Source organism: Salmo salar, chromosome ssa11, assembly GCF_905237065.1.
Source record: "Salmo salar chromosome ssa11, Ssal_v3.1, whole genome shotgun sequence".
Lineage (NCBI taxonomy): Eukaryota > Metazoa > Chordata > Actinopteri > Salmoniformes > Salmonidae > Salmo > Salmo salar.
The window spans coordinates 46882422-46904383 of record NC_059452.1 but is presented as its reverse complement, the minus strand read 5'-3'; the positions used below and the strand labels follow the sequence as shown (position 1 = coordinate 46904383).

At 45.9% G+C, this 21962-nt stretch overlaps 1 protein-coding gene across 10 annotated transcripts in view; it reads right to left on the bottom strand.

The window, feature by feature from the left end:
- LOC106562848 (C-myc promoter-binding protein) overlaps window positions 1–21962 on the bottom strand; it is a 323735-nt gene that overhangs the window by 1720 nt on the left and 300053 nt on the right. For 6 of the 10 annotated variants that reach the window (XM_045689663.1, XM_045689667.1, XM_045689669.1 and 3 more), the window contains 15 exons: window positions 15051–15176; window positions 14193–14351; window positions 12114–12242; window positions 10887–11133; window positions 9794–10637; window positions 9348–9564; window positions 8602–8684; window positions 8179–8354; window positions 7922–8089; window positions 6868–7048; window positions 6477–6737; window positions 5795–5912; window positions 3350–3373; window positions 2469–2631; window positions 28–92 (listed from right to left, as the gene is read on the bottom strand). In XM_045689663.1, coding sequence (XP_045545619.1) covers window positions 28–92; window positions 2469–2631; window positions 3350–3373; window positions 5795–5912; window positions 6477–6737; window positions 6868–7048; window positions 7922–8089; window positions 8179–8354; window positions 8602–8684; window positions 9348–9564; window positions 9794–10637; window positions 10887–11133; window positions 12114–12242; window positions 14193–14351; window positions 15051–15176 — 2961 coding nt within the window. The remainder of the gene's footprint in view (window positions 1–27; window positions 93–2468; window positions 2632–3349; window positions 3374–5794; window positions 5913–6476; window positions 6738–6867; window positions 7049–7921; window positions 8090–8178; window positions 8355–8601; window positions 8685–9347; window positions 9565–9793; window positions 10638–10886; window positions 11134–12113; window positions 12243–14192; window positions 14352–15050; window positions 15177–21962) is intronic. The other 4 variants (XM_045689665.1, XM_045689671.1, XM_045689672.1 and 1 more) reach the window with 2 other exon arrangements.

The following is a 21962-nucleotide window of genomic DNA, read 5'->3' as shown; positions in this document are numbered from 1 at the left end:
CTACTAGCACAATGAAAGCAAACTTACCGATGTCAATGTTGTCCTTTCCCAGAGCCACCAGACACAGGAAGAGGATGTCTCTGTACAGACTCCTGCAGAGGGATGTTAGATGATACAGAGGACATTTAGCAGACTAGTTCCAGTAGATAGCAGCATGCCGACCGGCTGTCTTTCACATCAAAGGGGCTAATGATACTTAATGTTGACCTTAACCTTTTTCCAACCTTGCTATATTTACACCAACTGACTCAACTCAAATCAAATTTTATTGGTCACATACACATGGTTAGCAGATGTTATTGCGACTGTAGCGAAATGCTTGTGCTTCTAGTTCCGACAGTGCAGTAATATCTAACAAGTAATCTAACAATTCCCCAACAATTACCTTATACACACAAATCTAAAGGGGTGAATGAGAATATGTACAGTTGAAGTCAGAAGTTTACATACACCTTAGCTAAATACATTTAAACTCAGTTTTTCACAATTCCTGACATTTAATCCAAGTAAAAATGCCCTGTCTTAGGTCAGTTAGGATCACCACTTTATTTTAAGAATGTGAAATGTCAGAATAATAGTAGAGAGAATTATTTATTTCAGCTTTTATTTATTTCATCACAGTGAAATGAAAAAAATTACTTGTTTCAAAATAATAATAATAATAATAATAATAATAACGGGAAAGTGGTGCGTGCATTCACATCCTTTGCGATGAAGTCCCTAAATAAGATCTGGTGCAACCAATTACCTTCAGAAGTCACATAATTAGTTAAATAAAGCCCACCTGTGTGCAATCTAAGTGTCATGTGATCTGTCACATGATCTCAGTATATATACACCTGTTCTGAAAGGCCCCAGAGTCTGCAACACCAGAAGTTTACATACACTCAATTCGTATTTGGTAGCATTGACTTTAAAATTGTTTTTCTTGGGTCAAACGTTTCAGGTAGCCTTCCACAAGCTTCCCACAAGTTGGGTGAATTTTGGCCCATTCCTCTTGACAGAGCTGGTGTAACTGAGTCAGGTTTGTAGGCCTCCTTGCTCGCACACAATTTTTCAGTTCTGCCGACAAATTTTCTATAGGATTGAGATCAGGGCTTTGTGATGGCCACTCCAAAACCTTTACATTGTTCTCCTTAAGCCATTTTGTCACAACTTTGGAAGTATGCTTGGGGTCATTGTCCATTTGGAAGACCCATTTGCAACCAAGCTTTAACTTTCTGACTGATGTCTTGAGATGTTGTTTCAGTATATCCACATAATTTTCCTTCCTCATGAGGCCATCTTTTTTGTGAAGTGCACCAGTCCCTCCTGCAGCAAAGCACCCCCACAACATGATGCTGCCACCCCAGTGCTTCACGGTTGGGATGATGTTCTTCGGCTTGCAAGCCTCCCCCTTTTTCCTCCAAACATAACGATGGTCATTATGGCCAAACAGTTCTATTTTTGTTCCATCAGACCAGAGGACATTTCTCCAAATATCTTTGTCCCCATGTGCAGTTCCAAACCGTAGTCTGGCTTTTTTATGGCGGTTTTGGAGCGGCCTTTCAGGTTATGTCGATATAGGACTTGTTTTACTGTGGATATAGATACTTTTGTACCTGTTTCCTCCAGCATCTTCACAAGGTCCTTTGATGTTGTTCTGGAATTGATTTGCACTTTTTGCACCAAAGAAAATAAATGTCTAAGAGACAGAACACATCTCCTTCCTGAGCGTTATGACGGCCGCGTGGACCCATGGTGTTTATACTTGCGTACTATTGTATGTACAGATGAACATGGTACCTTCAGGCATTTGGAAATTGCTCCCAAGGATGAACCAGACTTGTGGAGGTCTACAATCTTTTTTCTGAGGTCTTGGATGATTTATTTAGATTTTCCCATGATGTCAAGCAAAGAGGCACTGAGTTTGAAGGTAGGCCTTGAAATACATCCACAGGTACACCTCCAATTTACTCAAATAATGTCAATTAGCCTATCAAAAGCTTCTAAAGCCGGGACATCATTTTCTGGAATTTTCCAAGCTGTTTAAATGCACAGTCAACTTAGTGTATGTAAACTTCTGACCCACTGGAATTGTGATACAGTGAATTACTAGTGAAATAATCTCTGTAAACAATTGTTAGAAAAATGATTTGTGTCATGCACAAAGTAGATGTCCTAACCGACTTGCCAAAACTATAGTTTGTTAACAAGAAATTTGTGGAGTGGTTGAAAAACAAGTTTTAATGACCCCAACCCAAGTGTATGTAAACTTCCGACTTCAACTGTACATGTAAATATATGGATGAGCGAAAGCGCTCTGAATGTTGCAGATAGAAATAGGACGAATAGAGCTGATGATTCTTTACCCTGACAGACAATCATGTCGGTTCTACATGACACATCTCTATCTGAACGTTTCAGTAGCGTTACATCCTCCTGAACATGCCCCTGGACAATGGCGTTATCAATGTGTAACCCCTGACCTTTGCCTCTTGACCCCCAGGCTCTGCCCCAGCAGCTGTAGGAGCTGTCCCATTGGTCGAGAGACGTCGTTCCTCTGGATGCTCTTGACCACACTGTGGAGTAGCTCCTCCCCAAACGGATGCTCCGCCTCGCTTACAGGACGACACAACGGGTAGCCCACACCTGGAGGCAGGGGTCCGGGGTCAGAAAGATAGATATGTAGGCTACACTAATACACACTTCATATAGAACAAACGTGTCCACGTGCACACACACGTAGGTATGCAAGACCGATCACACACACAGTAAACCACAGATGCTAACCTATTCTCAAATACAGGAGTGTATATTACAGGAGTGTATATTACAGGAGTGTATAATACAGGAGTGTATATTACAGGAGTGTATAATACAGGAGTGTATAATACAGGAGTGTATATTACAGGAGTGTATATTACAGGAGTGTATAATACAGGAGTGTATAATACAGGAGTGTATAATACAGGAGTGTATAATACAGGAGTGTATATTACAGGAGTGTATAATACAGGAGTGTATAATACAGGAGTGTATAATACAGGAGTGTATTTGAGATCCAGCTAGACGAAGACACATTAAAATGTTGGAAGAACTGAATAAAATGAATCACTAGAAACAACATTATTTAGACAATTCAATCAAAGACAGCCCACAGAATTCTCAGGCTGTCAAGCAAGTGGAAAACAGCAATACAGCGATGCATTTCAACCACATAAAGATACTGAGGACAGAGAAAATGAAACAGGTTTTCCAAATGACTACAAGGAGAACAAACAGAGTGCAGCAAAGCAGAGAAGAACAGACAGGACACACAGAGACAAAGGAGAGGACTCAGCTGTCGAGTCCTAAAGAGAACACTCACTGTCTAACAGAGCACAATTAAGCCCTAAAAGACAGAACAGAGAGAACAACAGACCCCTGTTAGCTCCCAGACATTACAGTACACAGAGATCCAAAATGGCTGCCACATAGCTGCCCATGGTTCAGAGCTCTTCCATCTGCCAAAGTTAGGCTACAAAAAGGCTACAAGACATCCACAATTCATACAGATATGCTCTTAAAACCACAGTAAAATATATACTTATGGCTTTATCCGTTCCTTGATAAAACAAGGTGTTGAGACGGTTTCAGTCCCTGCTGTAGACTGTGACTTAATGCATTTCACTGAGACGGTTTCAGGACCTGCTATAGACTGTGACTTAATGCATTTCACTGAAACGGTTTCAGGACCTGCTGTAGACTGTGACTTAATGCATTACACTGAGACGGTTTCAGTCCCTGCTGTAGACTGTGACTTAATGCATTACACTGAGACGGTTTCAGGACCTGCTGTAGACTGTGACTTAATGCATTACACTAAGACGGTTTCAGGACCTGCTGTAGACTGACTTAATGCATTACACTGAGACGGTTTCAGGACCTGCTGTAGACTGTGACTTAATGCATTTCACTGAGACGGTTTCAGGACCTGCTGTAGACTGACTTAATGCATTACACTGAAACGGTTTCAGGACCTGCTGTAGACCGTGACTTAATGCATTTCACTGAGACGGTTTCAGGACCTGCTGTAGACTGTGACTTAATGCATTACACTGAGACGGTTTCAGGACCTGCTGTAGACTGTGACTTAATGCATTACACTGAGACGGTTTCAGGACCTGCTGTAGACCGTGACTTAATGCATTTCACTGAGATGGTTTCAGGACCTGCTGTTGACTGACTTAATGCATTTCACTGAAACGGTTTCAGGACCTGCTGTAGACTGTGACTTAATGCATTACACTGAGACAGTTTCAGGACCTGCTGTAGACTGTGACTTAATGCATTACACTGAGACAGTTTCAGGACCTGCTGTAGACCGTGACTTAATGCATTTCACTGAGACGGTTTCAGGACCTGCTGTAGACCGTGACTTAATGCATTTCACTGAGACGGTTCAGGACCTGCTGTAGACTGTGACTTAATGCATTTCACTGAGACGGTTTCAGGACCTGCTGTAGACTGTGACTTAATGCATTTCACTGAGACGGTTTCAGGACCTGCTGTAGACTGTGACTTAATGCATTTCACTGAAACGGTTTCAGGACCTGCTGTAGACTGTGACTTAATGCATTTCACTGAGACGGTTTCAGGACCTGCTGTAGACTGTGACTTAATGCATTTCACTGAGACGGTTTCAGGACCTGCTGTAGACTGTGACTTAATGCATTACACTGAGACGGTTTCAGGACCTGCTGTAGACTGTGACTTAATGCATTTCACTGAGACGGTTTCAGGACCTGCTGTAGACTGTGACTTAATGCATTTCACTGAGACGGTTTCAGGACCTGCTGTAGACCGTGACTTAATGCATTTCACTGAGACGGTTTCAGGACCTGCTGTAGACCGTGACTTAATGCATTTCACTGAGATGGTTTCAGGACCTGCAGTAGACTGTGACTTAATGCATTTCACTGAGACGGTTCAGGACCTGCTGTAGACTGTGACTTAATGCATTTCACTGAGACGGTTTCAGGACCTGCTGTAGACTGTGACTTAATGCATTTCACTGAGACGGTTTCAGGACCTGCTGTAGACTGTGACTTAATGCATTTCACTGAAACGGTTTCAGGACCTGCTGTAGACTGTGACTTAATGCATTTCACTGAGACGGTTTCAGGACCTGCTGTAGACCGTGACTTAATGCATTACACTGAGACGGTTTCAGGACCTGCTGTAGACCGTGACTTAATGCATTACACTGAGACGGTTTCAGGACCTGCTGTAGACTGTGACTTAATGCATTTCACTGAGACGGTTTCAGGACCTGCTGTAGACCGTGACTTAATGCATTACACTGAGACGGTTTCAGGACCTGCTGTAGACCGTGACTTAATGCATTACACTGAGACGGTTTCAGGACCTGCTGTAGACCGTGACTTAATGCATTACACTGAGACGGTTTCAGGACCTGCTGTAGACCGTGACTTAATGCATTTTACTGAGACGGTTTCAGGACCTGCTGTAGACCGTGACTTAATGCATTACACTGAGACGGTTTCAGGATTTGCTGTAGACCGTGACCTAATGCATTTCACTGAGACGGTTTCAGGACCTGCTGTAGACCGTGACTTAATGCATTTCACTGAGACGCTTTCAGGACCTGCTGTAGACCGTGACTTAATGCATTACACTGAGACGGTTTCAGGATCTGCTGTAGACCGTGACCTAATGCATTTCACTGAGACGGTTTCAGGACCTGCTGTAGACCGTGACTTAATGCATTTCACTGAGACGGTTTCAGGACCTGCTGTAGACCGTGACCTACTCTGTGTGTTCCAGAGGATGTAAAACGGCTGGATGAGATCCCGGTGCAGCTTGAGGTTATCCCATAAGATCTGGATCAACACATGTTTACTGTCCTCTGACATCCAGTGGCGAGGGACCTGGGGAAGGACAGGGACAGATATGAGACACACACACACTAGCACAATGACAATATATCTGGAGGGAGACGTATCGACAGGGAATAAGGAGTGAGGTGTATAGACATGGAATAAGGGGTGAGGTGTATAGACAGGGAATAAGGGGTGAGCTGTATAGACAGGGAATAAGGGGTGAGCTGTATAGACAGGGAATCTGGGGTGAGATGTATAGACAGGGAATAAGGGCTGAGATGTATAGACAGGGAATAAGGGGTGAGATGTATAGACAGGGAATAAGGGCTGAGATGTATAGACAGGGAATAAGGGGTGAGATGTATAGACAGGGAATATGGGGTGAGACGAATAGACAGGGAATAAGGGGTGAGATGTATAGACAGGGAATAAGGGGTGAGATGTATAGACAGGGAATAAGGGGTGAGATGTATAGACAGGGAATATGGGGTGAGACGAATAGACAGGGAATAAGGGGTGAGATGTATAGACAGGGAATAAGGGGTGAGATGTATAGACAGGGAATAAGGGGTGAGATGTATAGACAGGGAATGTATAGACAGTGTTCCCTACCGTAGATCCCCTGTTACAGTGCTCTGAGGTCAGTATGAGTCCAGGCAGGTTGCTGGGCAGGTCCAGACGTCTGAAGGACCAAACCAGGTTCCAGTAGATGATAGGATGGTGGTCCACCACGGCTGACACCGTGATAACAGGGTCTCCCTCGTTCTCCAGCAGGGACTCCAGCTCCTTCCACAGCACCAGGGGACTCAGGTAGGGTACTGTGACTGGTTCTGGGTGGTGGAGACGCCACTCCATATCAACACTCAGGGGGTCCTGGGGGGGTTAAAGGTCAGGGGTTAAAGTTGAGAAGTTAGGCTTTGGGTGGTCCTCGACCACTACAGATACATAACAATAATCAAGTAAGAATGTATGTGTGTGTGTGTGTTTTGGGAGTCTGTCTCACGCTGGCTTCGTTGAGTCGGCTGGGCAGGCTGCCTGTAGTGGGTACATTGTGGTTGAGTCGAGTTGGTTCCTCCATGGGGTCAAAGGCACTGACACTCCGCACCATAGCTGACCCTGGGGACAGGGCCCCCTGGCACCGCTCTGTAGGGATCGCTATACACTGGGCCCTGGACGACGACAGCCTGGGGATGGACACACACACACACACACACACACACACACACACACACACACACACACACACACACACACACACACACACACACACACACACACACACACACACACACACACACACACACACACACACACACACACACACACACACACACACACACACACACGTGTTAGGACCAGGTGTTAGGGCCATAGGGCCAGGTGTTAGGGCCAGGTGTTAGGGCCAGGAGAAGCTCCTGTTTTCCATTGCAGATAGTATCAGTAGGCGGCTACTTCAAACACATTCTCTACTGAGATGTCATGTAATCCAACAGAAACCCCAATGAGGAGGGAGAGAGAACACTACCACTATACTAATACTGACTAATAATCTCAGGAAACTAACAGAGAGAGAACACTACCACTATACTAATACTGACTAATAATCTCAGGAAACTAACAGAGAGAGAGAACACTACCACTATACTAATACTGACTAATAATCTCAGGAAACTAACTGAGAGAGCACTAGGCTAGGGGTGGTAGGCTAGGGGGGGTAGGCTAGGGGTGGTAGGCTAGGGGTGGTAGGCTAGGGGTGGTAGGCTAGGGGTGGTAGGCTAGGGGTGGTAGACTAGGGGTGGTAGACTAGGGGTGGTAGGCTAGGGGGGGTAGGCTAGGGGGGGTAGGCTAGGGGGGGTAGGCTAGGGGTGGTAGGCTAGGGGTGGTAGGCTAGGGGTGGTAGGCTAGGGGTGGTAGACTAGGGGTGGTAGACTAGGGATGGTAGACTAGGGGTGGTAGGCTAGGGGTGGTAGGCTAGGGTTTATCTGAGAGGATGGTGGTGGGACAGGGGTTGGTGTGTAGTGTGCATTGTGTAGTGTGTAGTGTATAGTGCAGTGTACCTGTTGTTACCAGAGCAGCCCTCTACAGTGATCCTGGGTGAGAGAGGAGACAGGACAGTAGTGGGACAAGGTGTGGACAGAGTGGACGTCCCGGTGTCCAGACCGGTGGACACAGAGTAGGACGATGACACAGCCTCATCCACTGACGGACTGCTCTTCAGGAAGAACCTGAAGGTGAGAGGATGAGAGGAGGAGTGGAGGTGTGGTATCAGGGGAACAGGGAGGCTGTTAAATGTCTGGGTGTGTATATAGTGTACCTCCCAGGTCCTCTCAGGTCTCTGATCTCTACATTAAGGAAAGGGAGGAAGGGGTTCCCACAGAAGGGACAGGTGGTGTTGAGGTTGGAGTCGTCAGCCGTCCATCCTGCCATGATCTCCTCGTCGTACACCAGACCGTCACACGTCTTACAGCGAGAACAGCTGGAGATCAACAGCTGGAAACACACACAGCAGAGCCAAGATGGACATCAGGTCAATCAGGAGTCGGCACAAAATGGCAGAGACCCCCCCTGGCCTGGTTGTATGAATGAGAAGTATCCTTGGTCCTTTGTCTTGTAGTACTTGATACTTGATTGATGGTCCTATCTGAAAATCAGGCTATCTGTAGTGTTGGCTTCGTTTCAATGTTCCTGTGAGTTTTTCTGGTTTAGTTTGAGAGGTCTGTAAGTGTGGTGCCCTCACCTCCATGGCGTAGTTCTGGAAGACACTGGTATTGCTGGTGTAGCGAGACGAGCCCAGATCAGAGCAGTCTGGGGGAGGAAAGCCTGGTGGAGAGACAGGACACACCCGGAGAAGGAGCACACCATTATCCATCAACATCTGCTATCATTGGTGTCAGCAGTAAACAGTCTCTGATGGCTAGCCGTTAGCTACGCGCTAACTCAGGACAGGGCATTTCCATGTCAGGCCTGCTGGTGCACTACTTCCACACTGGATGCTAATGAGACATGAGAAGGGCAGATCGAGTACCTTGATAAGAGCAATATTACCAAACCTCAATGAAAGGCACGCCTGCTGGCCTAGTCTGGTAAGAGTCCTGTCTCCCTCCCCTAGCTCTTGTCTGATCCTAGCTCCTCCCTCTCTCTCTCTCTCCTCCTCAGTTATAGGACAGTACCTGATTGTCTGATCCTAGCTCTCTCTCTCTCTCTCTCTCTCTCTCTCTCTCTCTCTCTCTCTCTCTCTCTCTCTCTCTCTCTCTCTCTCTCTCTCTCTCTCTCTCTCTCTCTCTCTCTCTCTCTCTCTCTCTCTCTCTCTCTCTCTCTCTCTCTCTCTCTCTCTCTCTCTCTCTCTCTCTCTCTCTCTCTCTCTCTCTCTCTCTCTCTCTCTCTCTCTCTCTCTCTCTCTCTCTCTCTCTCTCTCTCTCTCTCTCTCTCTCTCTCTCTCTCTCTCTCTCTCTCTCTCTCAGTGATAGGGCAGAAATATGTTACCTGTCTGTCCGTGTGTGGGACTGTCCAGTCTGATCCTCAGGGGACTGCGTCTGGATGGACTTCTCCTTGGGCTCCTACGGGGCCCGGGGCCATTTCTCTGAGGGGAGATGATGGAGCCGTCTGGGTCCCCCAGTCCCTCCTCATCCACATCCAACAGGGAGGAGCAGTCAGGGTCCATGCCCAGAGAGGACACACTCAGACGGTCACAGTTACCATCCTGGAGGGGGTGGACAGGGGACACAATGGAGGTTCAGGAACAAAATAAATGCTGCTGCAATGTGTTTGAGAATCTGAGAGGCACCTAGCTGCATTAGGTAGTGGGGTGTGGACAAGACACTCTGATTCATGTCACATAATATTACAAAATATCTTCTGCCATTCAGAAATGTGTTATTTTGACTGACGCACCAGTAGAACACCCTCCATTGACAAACCGATGAGCGTACCTTGGTAGGCATGCTGTAGGAGGTGGCCAGGCGAGAGTACCACTGACTAGCTTTCTCTGCCACACCTTTCCCTGCCGAGAACATGCTGCTCTTAAACACATCCAGGGTGGGGGTGAGGAGCTGGTCCAGGGCGAAGGAGGAGGAGGACAGAGAGGGGGACAGCAAACCCAGGTCCCTGTCTCTCTCCCTCTCCCGGTAGGGGCTGGGCTGTGAGCTGGGGGTGGAGCGGGGACAGGGGGGTGAGGACCAGAGCCTCTGTCTGGCAGGCTGGGAGGGCGAGGGGGAGTGCTGGGTCCTGGAGCGAGGTAATCCACCTGTCCTGAGAGGGGAGGTATGAGGGAGACTGGCCCGTCGTGGGGTGGTGATGAGTGGGGGAGGAGGGTGGAAGAACAGGGGACTGGAGGGGTCCTGGAGGTCCATACTGGGGGTCCGGCTGTTCAGAGGAGAACCCATATGGTTCATGTACATCTCTATCTCCCTAGCCAGGTGGTCCTGGCGCCAGCCCGTAGGGGTCGCGACCCCATCCATCTCTACTTCCAGGTCGTCCTCTCTGTCCCCCTGGGACTTGGACTCGGCCGCCAGGAGGGACAGCGGGTCGAAGCCTGTCTCGATCCCCGTTCGTTTAACGGTGCCTCGCGAGGCTGAGGCCACACCCACACCTCCATAGCTGGCGCTGCGTTGCACCGTTCTCTTCCGTGATTGGCTGGTTTTAGCAACGCTCTCTGTGGTTGGTCCGTCCAGATCTAGGTCCTCCAGATCAAAGATGGCGTCTGTGTTATTCTTGTCCTCGTCACTCCAGTCCCTCTCCTCTCCGTCTTCAGGGCTGTCTCTACGTCTGCAGCGCATGATGGAGAAATTAATAGATCAGATTTTTTTTTTAAATAGATAAAAATACATTTTGATATTCATAATTTACTGATCCCAAAGGGGATATTTACTTTCAGAAGCATAAACAGAAAGAAAGCAACAGAGAGGAGAACATCAGGTCTATGACCTCCCTCTACCTTTATTAATACAGGTTACTCCCACTGAGATCAAATCTCTTTCACAAGATGTCAGCAGGTCAGTAATGTTCCACATCAATGATAGTCACCTGGTTTTACCCCCCGCCGCTCCAACCCCCTCTGGCCCTCCCAGGACTAACCACCGCGGCCTGTTGGTCTGGCTGAAGCTGGTCCCCTGGAGGATCTTGGTGTCGGCCCCCAAGTTCTCTGCTATCCTGGCTGGGTCAGTCTCTCCCTGGTGCAGTCCCAGACCCAACACCGGAGTGCCACTGCTACCACTGACAACCCTGTTCTCTCCACTCAGTCTGCACCCTCGCACACCCTGCCAGTCATGGCCTGGAGAGGAGAGGAGGGGAGAGCAGGTGAAGAGGGGAGAGGTTAGGAAAGGAGAGGAGGGGAGAGGAGGAGAGAGGAGAGGAGGGGAGAGGAGGGGAGAGGAGGTGAGAGGAGAGGAGAGGAGGGGAGAGGAGGGGAGAGGAGGAGAAGAGGGGAGAGGATAGGAAAGGAGAGGAGATGAGATGAGAGGAGAGGAGGGGAGAGGAGAGGAGGAGAGAGGAGGAGAGAGGGGAGAGGAGGTGAAGAGGGGAGAGGATAGGAAAGGAAAGGAGAGGAGATGAGGAGAGAGGAGGGGAGAGGAGGTGAGAGGATTGGAGAGGAGAGGAGAGGGGAGAGGAGGTGAAGAGTGGAGAGGATAGGAAAGGAGAGGAGAGGAGGGGAGATGAGCAGAGAGGAGGGGAGAGGAGGTGAGAGGATTGGAGAGGATTGGAGAGGAGAGGAGGTGAGAGGAGGTGAGAAGAGAGTTTATTATCTCTATATTTGTCATGGTCCTTTGAGCAGGAAAGAAACAATTCTCCTGAAACATGACATTTTCTACACAACACACAGTAAACTGAGTAAAGCATATCTACTATACAGTACAGATTGAGACATCACAAGACATAATGTCAAGACAGACACAACTAGACAATCAATACAAGTCTAAATCACTAGGTGAGTTGTGATGGATAGTTCCAGCTGGCTCACAGCCATCACCTACCATCCAGTACAGATATAGAGACATATAAACAAGGCACAATGTCAAGACAGACACAACTAGACAGGAAATAGTTCTGGGTGATAGATACAGCTGATTCACATCCTCCAGCCCTGCACTACAGAGACATCCAATACATCATGGAAGACAGACAGACAGACAGACAGTAAACATACAGCTGATTCACATCCTCCAGCCCTGCACTACAGAGACATCCAATACATCATGGAAGACAGACAGACAGTAAACAGATAATGGATAGATAATTATAGCTATGGCTCACCTCCTCCTCCACTACTCCCACTGCCACCTCCCTCCTCAAGGGTACTGAGATGTCTCCTCCTCAGACTGTTGGTCTCAACCATACCTATCTCATTCAGAGAGGAGCTCAACAGGAGACCTGCTACATGGTCTGGAGAGAGGATGGGGGGAGAAGAGAGAGGGAGGGGGAGAGGGGGAGAGAAGAGAGAGGAGAAGAGAGAGGGAGGGAGGGGGAGAGGGAGGGGGGAGAAGAGAGAGGGAGGGGAGAGAAGAGAGAGGGAGGGAGGGAAGAGAGAGGAGAAGAGACAGGGAGGGGGAGAGGGAGGGAGGGGGAGAGAAGAGAGAGGAGAAGAGACAGGGAGGGGGAGAAGAGAAAGGGAGGGGAGAGGGAGGGAGGGGGAGAGAAGAGAGAGGAGAAGAGACAGGGAGGGGGGAGAAGAGAGGGAGGGGAGAGGGAGGGAGGGAGGGAGGGAGGGAGGGGGGAGAGAAGAGAGAGGAGAAGAGACAGGGAGGGGGAGAAGAGAAAGGGAGGGGAGAGGGAGGGAGGGGGAGAGAAGAGAGGGGGAGGGGAGAGGGAGGGAGGGAGGGAGGGAGGGAGGGAGGGAGGGAGGGAGGGAGGGAGAGAGAAGAGAGAGGAGAAGAGACAGGGAGGGGGGAGAAGAGAGAGGGAGGGGGGAGGGAGGGAGGGGAGAGAAGAGAGAGGAGAAGAGACAGGGAGGGGGGAGAGAGGAGGAGGGAGGGAGGGAGGGAGGGAGGGAGGGAGGGAGGGAGGGAGGGAGGAGGGGAGAGAAGAGAGAGGAGAAGAGACAGGGAGGGGGAGAAGAGAAAGGGAGGGGAGAGGGAGGGAGGGAGAGAGAAGAGAGGGGAGGGGAGAGGGAGGGAGGGAGGGAGGGAGGGAGGGAGGGAGGGAGAAGAGAGAGGAGAAGAGACAGGGAGGGGGGAGAAGAGAGAGGGAGGGGGGAGGGAGGGAAGGGGAGAGAAGAGAGAGGAGAAGAGACAGGGAGGGGGAGAGAAGAGAGGAGGGGGAAGTGAGGGAGGGAGGGAGGTAGGAGAGAGAAGGAGAGGGGGAGGGAGAGTTACGAGAGAGGGAAGTAGGGATGAAGGGAGGGAGGGGGGGGAAGAGGAAGGAATGGACAAACAGAATGACAGAGAGGGAGAGAAAGAGAGGGGGAGAGGGAGACAGACAGACAGACAGAGAGAATCAGTGAGTATGTTTACAGTCACTAATAGTTTGGTATTACATGGATCATGGCAGTAGGCAGTTTGTGCAAAATTCATGTAAACACTTTCCTCTGTTTATCTTAAATCGGCGTAAGGTAAAAATCAAAGTAAGCATACGCCGTTTTCTGAGCAATCTTTCACATTATTAGGACGTGTAAACACCTTAATCGGCGTTCCAGTGGTGTATTTGATCTGCACCTGTGCTGGGCACCAGCCGAGAGCCTCCCTCTTTAGTGAAGTGAGTTCAGAACAACTGAATATATGGGTTTTAGAAATAGTTCTCACATACAAACTTTATAACATGTTTGCTGTGGTAGAATGTTAATTTAGACTGGTGATGATCTGCATTTATCAGAGAGACATCAGGTAGCCTTTTCAGATGTCTCCATGGAAACAGAGTTATTATTATTAGGGAAATCCTTCTTCTTACAAAGCATGTAAACGTTTTAATCAAACTATTATATAATCTGACTATCCACAATAATCACATTATAGTGTGCATGTAACCGTACTCAGTGTTACACCAATAGTAAAATGTACCTGTGCTGGTTGATCCCGTGGGCTCACAGGCTGCATCGTCATAGGGACAGTTAGTTCCAGGTATTTACCTGTGCTGGTTGACCCCTTGGGCTCACAGGCTGCATCGTCATAGGGATAGTTAGTTCCAGGTATTTACCTGTGCTGGTTGACCCCGTGGGCTCACAGGCTGCATCGTCATAGGGATAGTTAGTTCCAGGTATTTACCTGTGCTGGTTGACCCCGTGGGCTCACAGGCTGCATCGTCATAGGGATAGTTAGTTCCAGGTATTTACCTGTGCTGGTTGACCCCGTGGGCTCACAGGCTGCATCGTCATAGGGACAGTTAGTTCCAGGTATTTACCTGTGCTGGTTGACCCCATGGGCTCACACGCTGCATTGTCATAGGGATAGTTGCCGCGGACGATGCCGGAATTATGCCGTTTGAATGGACCGTTGACCTCTGGGAAGTCCTGTTGGGGGAGACAGTCTCCACTGCCCTTAGCACTCTCTGTCTCCGACACTGGACACACACACACACACACACACACACACACACACACACACACACACACACACACACACACACACACACACACAAAAATTAGTACAACCACACAATCAAATACGCCTGAGAAAAGAACATCAAAGAATGTACATGTATCAAGTCATCAAGCCTTTAATGTAGAGATAACAGATCAGATTTACTATATAGACCTGAATACAGTGTTGTGGGACAGACAGACAGACAGACAGACAGACAGTATAAACCTCCACCAGAGAGACTCTGAATATATGCTGTTAACAGCATTGTGGGACAGACAGACAGACAGACAGACAGACAGACAGACAGACAGACAGACAGACAGACAGACAGACAGACAGACAGACAGACAGACAGACAGACAGTATAAACCTCCACCAGAGAGACTCTGAATATTTGCTGTTGACAGCATTGTGGGACAGACAGACAGACAGACAGACAGTATAAACCTCCACCAGAGAGACTGAATATATGATGTTGACAGCATTGAGGGACAGACAGACAGACAGACAGTATAAACCTCCACCAGAGAGACTGAATATATGATGTTGACAGCATTGAGGGACAGACAGTGTAAACCTCCACCAGGGGGCAGCAGAGTGCAGCCTGCTCTTCCTATAACATCCTCTCAGCAGGAAACATCTGACAGAATGTCTACAACTCCATAGCAACACTCACAGGAGCTGTAGTCACTCTCCTTCTTGTTGTCCTTGTCCTGGGTGCTGTCCCTGTCCAGCGGGCTGGGTTCTCCTCTACGCACCTCTTCTTTAGAGAGGGAGTTATACCCCAGGTCTGACTGCTCCCCTGGAGGAAGGAGGGAAGGAGAGATAGTTTGTGCACTTCTCACCAGAACTGGCTACTCCAAGAGACACCTCATTCCTCATTTAAAAAACGTGTTTAATTGAAGTTTTATGGTCGTCAATCTTGATTTCTCTCTCTCTCTCATTCTCTCCCTCACATTTCTTAAAGCTCACATTCACTCTCGTCTCTCAATTTCTAACTGCAAAAAGAAAGAAAGAAAGAAAGATAGAGAGCGAGAGAGAGAACATTAGTCTCTTCTGGCCACCAACTGTCTGATCTGCTCTGAGTCTTTCATCTTTCCCATGATCCTCCCTGCCTGCCTCTCCATCGTCTGTGAATAAAACATGAATCTTTCCCCCGACTGGGCTCGTATAAATCTATACTGAACAAGATGCAAGATGCAACAAGATTTTACTGAGTTACAGTTCATATAAGAAAATCAGTCAATTGAAATAAATAAATGAAGTCCTAATCTATGGATTTCACATGACTGGGAATACAGATGTGCATCTGCTGATCACAGGTCAAAAAATGTTTGCCTCACAATGGGCCTTAGGATCTCGTCACGGTATTTCTGTGCATACAAATTGCCATCGATAAAATGCAATTGTGTTTGTTGTCCGTAGCTTATACCATAACCCCATACCATAACCCCACGCCACCATGGGGCACTGTTCACAACGTTGACTTCAGCAAACCGCCCGCCCACACAACGCCTTACACGTGGTCTGCGGTTGAAAGGCAGGTTGGACGTACTGCCAAATTGTCTAAAATGACGTTGGAGGTGGCTTATGGTAGAGAAATTAACGTTCAATTATCTGGCAACAGTTCTGGTGGAAATTCCTGTAGCCAGCATGCCAATTGCACTGTCCCTCAAAACTTGAGACATCTGTGGCACTGTGTTGTGTGACAAAACTGCACATTTTAGAGTGGCCTTTTATTGTCCCCAGCACAAGGTGCACCTGTGTAATGGTCATGCTGTTTAGTCTGCTTCTTGATATCCCACACCTGTCAGATGGATGGATTATCTTGGCAAAGGAGAAATGCTCACTAACAGGGATGAAAAAAAATGTGTGCGCAAAATGTCAGAGAAATAATATTTTGGTGCAGATGAAACATTTCTGGGATCTTTTATTTCAGCTCATGAAATTGTGTACAGCGTACATCTCTATGTATCTCTCTCTCTCTCTGTCTATCTCTCTCTCTCTGTCTCTCTGTCTCTCTCTCTCTGATAAGATGACAACCTAACTCCCTTAATGAGCAACAAGACACTACACTCAACCCTCAGACTGCCCTACAACACAGTACTTCTGCTTTCAAAGACTTCTGGAGTGTAGTCATCTGTATTATCTAAACCAGGGGTGTCAAACCTACAGACTGGCCAGAGAACCCATTCAATCCGGCCCACAGGGGGTTTGAGTAAGACAATTACATAATCGTCTGTGAAAAACGATCTCAGTTGACATTGGAATGACTAAAACCAATAGAAAACTGTAAAAATGACAATGGACCTACATTTATAGTCTCTTCTCTCTGTCCAGCTAGATAACAGTCATTTATAGTCTCTTCACTCTGTCCAGCTTGATAACAGTCATTTATAGTCTCTTCACTCTGACCAGCTAGATAATAGTCATTTATAGTCTCTTCACTCTGACCAGCTAGATAACAGTCATTTATAGTCTCTTCACTCTGTCCAGCTAGATAACAGTCATTTATAGTCTCTTCTCTCTGTCCAGCTAGATAACAGTCATTTATAGTCTCTTCACTCTGACCAGCTAGATAATAGTCATTTATAGTCTCTTCACTCTGACCAGCTAGATAAGAGTCATTTATAGTCTCTTCACTCTGACCAGCTAGATAACAGTCATTTATAGTCTCTTCACTCTGTCCAGCTAGATAACAGTCATTTATAGTCTCTTCACTCTGTCCAGCTTGATAACAGTAATTTATAGTCTTTTCACTCTGACCAGCTAGATAACAGTTATTTATAGTCTCTTCACTCAGTCCAGCTAGATAACAGTCATTTATAGTCTCTTCACTCTGTCCAGCTTGATAACAGTCATTTATAGTCTCTTCACTCTGACCAGCTTGATAACAGTCATTTCTAGTCTCTTCACTCTGACCAGCTAGATAACAGTCATTTATAGTCTCTTCACTCAGACCAGCTTGATAACAGTCATTTCTAGTCTCTTCACTCTGTCCAGCTTGATAACAGTCATTTAGTCTCTTCTCTCTGACCAGCTAGCTAAGTCATTTATAGTCTCTTCACTCTGACCAGCTAGATAACAGTCATTTATAGTCTCTTCACTCTGACCAGCTAGATAAGTCATTTATAGTCTCTTCACTCTGTCCAGCTAGATAACAGTCATTTATAGTCTCTTCACTCTGTCCAGCTAGATAACAGTCATTTATAGTCTCTTCACTCTGTCCAGCTAGATAACAGTCATTTCTAGTCTCTTCACTCTGTCCAGCTCGATAACAGTCATTTATAGTCTCTTTACTCTGACCAGCTTGATAACAGTCATTTCTAGTATCTTCTCTCTGTCCAGCTAGATAACAGTCATTTATAGTCTTTTCACTCTGACCAGCTAGATAACAGTCATTTATAGTCTCTTCACTCAGTCCAGCTAGATAACAGTCATTTATAGTCTCTTCACTATGTCCAGCTTGATAACAGTCATTTATAGTCTCTTCACTCAGTCCAGCTAGATAACAGTCATTTATAGTCTCTTCACTCTGTCCAGCTAGATAAGTCATTTATAGTCTCTTCTCTCTGTCCAGCTTGATAACAGTCATTTATAGTCTTTTCACTCTGACCAGCTAGATAACAGTCATTTATAGTCTCTTCACTCAGTCCAGCTAGATAACAGTCATTTATAGTCTCTTCACTCTGTCCAGCTAGATAAGTCATTTATAGTCTCTTCTCTCTGTCCAGCTTGATAACAGTCATTTATAGTCTTTTCACTCTGTCCAGCTAGATAACAGTCATTTATAGTCTCTTCTCTCAGTCCAGCTTGATAATAGTCATCAAAATGAATGCTAGACAGTCAGGGAGAATCCAACATTCCAAAAGCGATGGATATGGAACTATTTCTATGTAAATGTGGATGGCGAGGACATTTTTTACCAATTTTAATTGCAGCCCTCCGGACATCGGTGAAGACCAAAATGAGTTTGACACCCCTGATCTAAACCATTCATTATATTCCAAATGAAAGTCCTTCATCCTTGGAAGTTGTTCTATAATTGCTACATTGCTACATTGTTAACTGTGGCTTTCAAAGTGAAGGAGAGGAAAACCTCAAAAAGAAACAGATGTGTAAAAGGGAGGAGAGCAGCAGACGAAGAGGCATGGCCACAGAGAGGACACAGTGGAGGAGGTGAAGAGTGGACAGAGAGAGAAGAGGAAGGAGAGAGACAGAACTACACATAGAGACAGAACTACACATAGAGACAGAACTAGAGACAGAACTAGACAAAGGGACAGAACTAGAGACAGAACTAGACATAGAGACAGAACTAGAGACAGAACTAGACATAGAGACAGAACTAGAGGCAGAACTAGACATAGAGACAGAACTAGAGACAGACCTAGACATAGAGACAGAACTAGAGACAGACCTAGACATAGAGACAGAACTAGAGACAGACCTAGACATAGAGACAGAACTAGAGACAGAACTAGACATAGAGACAGAACTAGACATAGAGACAGAACTAGACATAGAGACAGAACTAGACATAGAGACAGAACTAGAGACAGAACTAGACATAGAGACAGAACTAGACATAGAGACAGAACTAGAGACAGAACTAGAGACAGAACTAGACATAGAGACAGAACTAGAGACAGAACTAGACATAGAGACAGAACTAGAGACAGAACTAGACATAGAGACAGAACTAGAGACAGAACTAGACATAGAGACAGAACTAGAGACAGACCTAGACATAGAGACAGAACTAGAGACAGACCTAGACATAGAGACAGAACTAGAGACAGACCTAGACATAGAGACAGAACTAGAGACAGACCTAGACATAGAGACAGAACTAGAGACAGAACTAGACATAGAGACAGAACTAGACATAGAGACAGAACTAGACATAGAGACAGAACTAGACATAGAGACAGAACTAGAGACAGAACTAGACATAGAGACAGAACTAGACATAGAGACAGAACTAGAGACAGAACTAGAGACAGAACTAGACATAGAGACAGAACTAGACATAGAGACAGAACTAGACATAGAGCCAGAACTAGAGACAGAACTAGAGACAGAACTAGACATAGAGACATACCTAGACATAGAGACAGAACTAGAACCAGAACTAGACATAGAGACAGAACTAGAGACAGAAATAGAGACAGAACTAGACATAGAGACAGAACTAGAGCCAGAACTAGAGACAGAACTAGAGACAGAACTAGACATATAGACAGAACTAGAGACAGAACTAGACAGAGACAGAACTAGACATAGAGACAGAACTAGAGACAGAACTAGACATAGAGACAGAACTAGACATAGAGACAGAACTAGACATAGACAGAACTAGACAGAGACAGAACTAGAGACAGAACTAGACATAGAGACATAACTAGACATAGAGACAGAACTAGAGCCAGAACTAGAACTAGAGACAGAACTAGAGACAGAACTAGAGACAGAACTAGAGACAGAACTAGACAGAGACAGAACTAGAGCCAGAACTAGAACTAGAGACAGAACTAGAGACAGAACTAGAGACAGAACTAGAGACAGAACTAGACATAGACACAGAACTAGAGACAGAACTAGACATAGAGACATAATTAGACATAGAGACAGAACTAGAGCCAGAACTAGAAATAGAGACAGAACTAGAGACAGAACTAGAGACAGAACTAGAGACAGAACTAGACATATAGACAGAACTAGAGACAGAAGTAGAGACAGAACTAGACAGAGACAGAACTAGACATAGAGACAGAACTAGAGACAGAACTAGACATAGAGACAGAACTCGTCATAGAGACAGAACTAGACATAGACAGAACTAGACAGAGACAGAACTAGAGACAGAACTAGACATAGAGACATAACTAGACATAGAGACAGAACTAGAGCCAGAACTAGAAATAGAGACAGAACTAGAGACAGAACTAGAGACAGAACTAGAGACAGAACTAGACATAGAGACAGAACTAGAGACAGAAGTAGAGACAGAACTAGACAGAGACAGAACTAGACATAGAGACAGAACTAGAGACAGAACTAGACATAGAGACAGAACTAGACATAGACAGAACTAGACATAGACAGAACTAGACAGAGACAGAACTAGAGACAGAACTAGACATAGAGACAGAACTAGAGACAGAACTAGAGACAGAACTAGACATAGAGACAGAACTAGAGACAGAACTAGACATAGAGACAGAACTAAAGACAGAAATAGACATAGAGACAGAACTAGACATAGAGACAGAACTAGACATAGAGACAGAACTAGACATAGAGACAGAACTGAAGACAGAACTAGAGACAGAACTAGACATAGAGACAGAACTAGACATAGAGACAGAACTAGACATAGAGACAGAACTAGAGACAGAAGTAGAAATAGAGACAGAACAAGAGACAGAACTAGACATAGAGACAGAACTAGAGACAGAACTAGACATAGAGACAGAACTAGACATAGAGACAGAACTAGACATAGAGACAGAACTAGACATAGAACTAGACATAGAGACAGAACTAGACATAGAGACAGAACTAGACATAGAGACAGAACTAGACATAGAGACAGAACAAGACATAGAGACAGAACTAGACATAGAGACAGAAGTAGAGACAGAACTAGACATAGAGACAGAACTAGACATAGAGACAGAACTAGACATGGAGACAGAACTAAAGACAGAACTAGAGACAGAACTAGAGACAGAACTAGACATAGAGACAGAACAAGAGACAAAACTAGACATAGAGACAGAACTAGAGACAGAACTAGACATAGAGACAGAACTAGAGATAGAGACAGAACTGAAGACAGAACTAGACATAGAGACATAACTAGATAAAGAGACAGAACTAGACATAGAGACAGAACTAGAGACAGAACTAGACATAGAGACAGAACTAGACATAGAGACAGAACTAGACATAGAGACAGAACTAGACATAGAGACAGAAGTAGAGACAGAACTAGACATAGAGACAGAACTAGACATAGAGACAGAACTAGACATAGAGACAGAACTAGACATAGAGACAGAACAAGACATAGAGACAGAACTAGAGACAGAACTAGACATAGAGACAGAACTAGACATAGAGACAGAACTAGACATAGAGACAGAACTGAAGACAGAAATAGAGACAGAACTAGACATAGACAGAACTAGAGACAGAACTAGACATAGAGACAGAACTAGACATAGAGACAGAACTAGACATAGAGACAGAACTAGAGACAGAAGTAGACATAGAGACAGAACAAGAGACAGAACTAGACATAGAGACAGAACTAGAGACAGAACTAGACATAGAGACAGAACTAGAGATAGACAGAACTGAAGACAGAACTAGACATAGAGACAGAACTAGACATAGAGACAGAACTAGACATAGAGACAGAACTAGACATAGAGACAGAACTAGACATAGAACTAGACATAGAGACAGAACTAGACATAGAGACAGAACTAGACATAGAGACAGAACTAGACATAGAGACAGAACAAGACATAGAGACAGAACTAGACATAGAGACAGAAGTAGAGACAGAACTAGACAT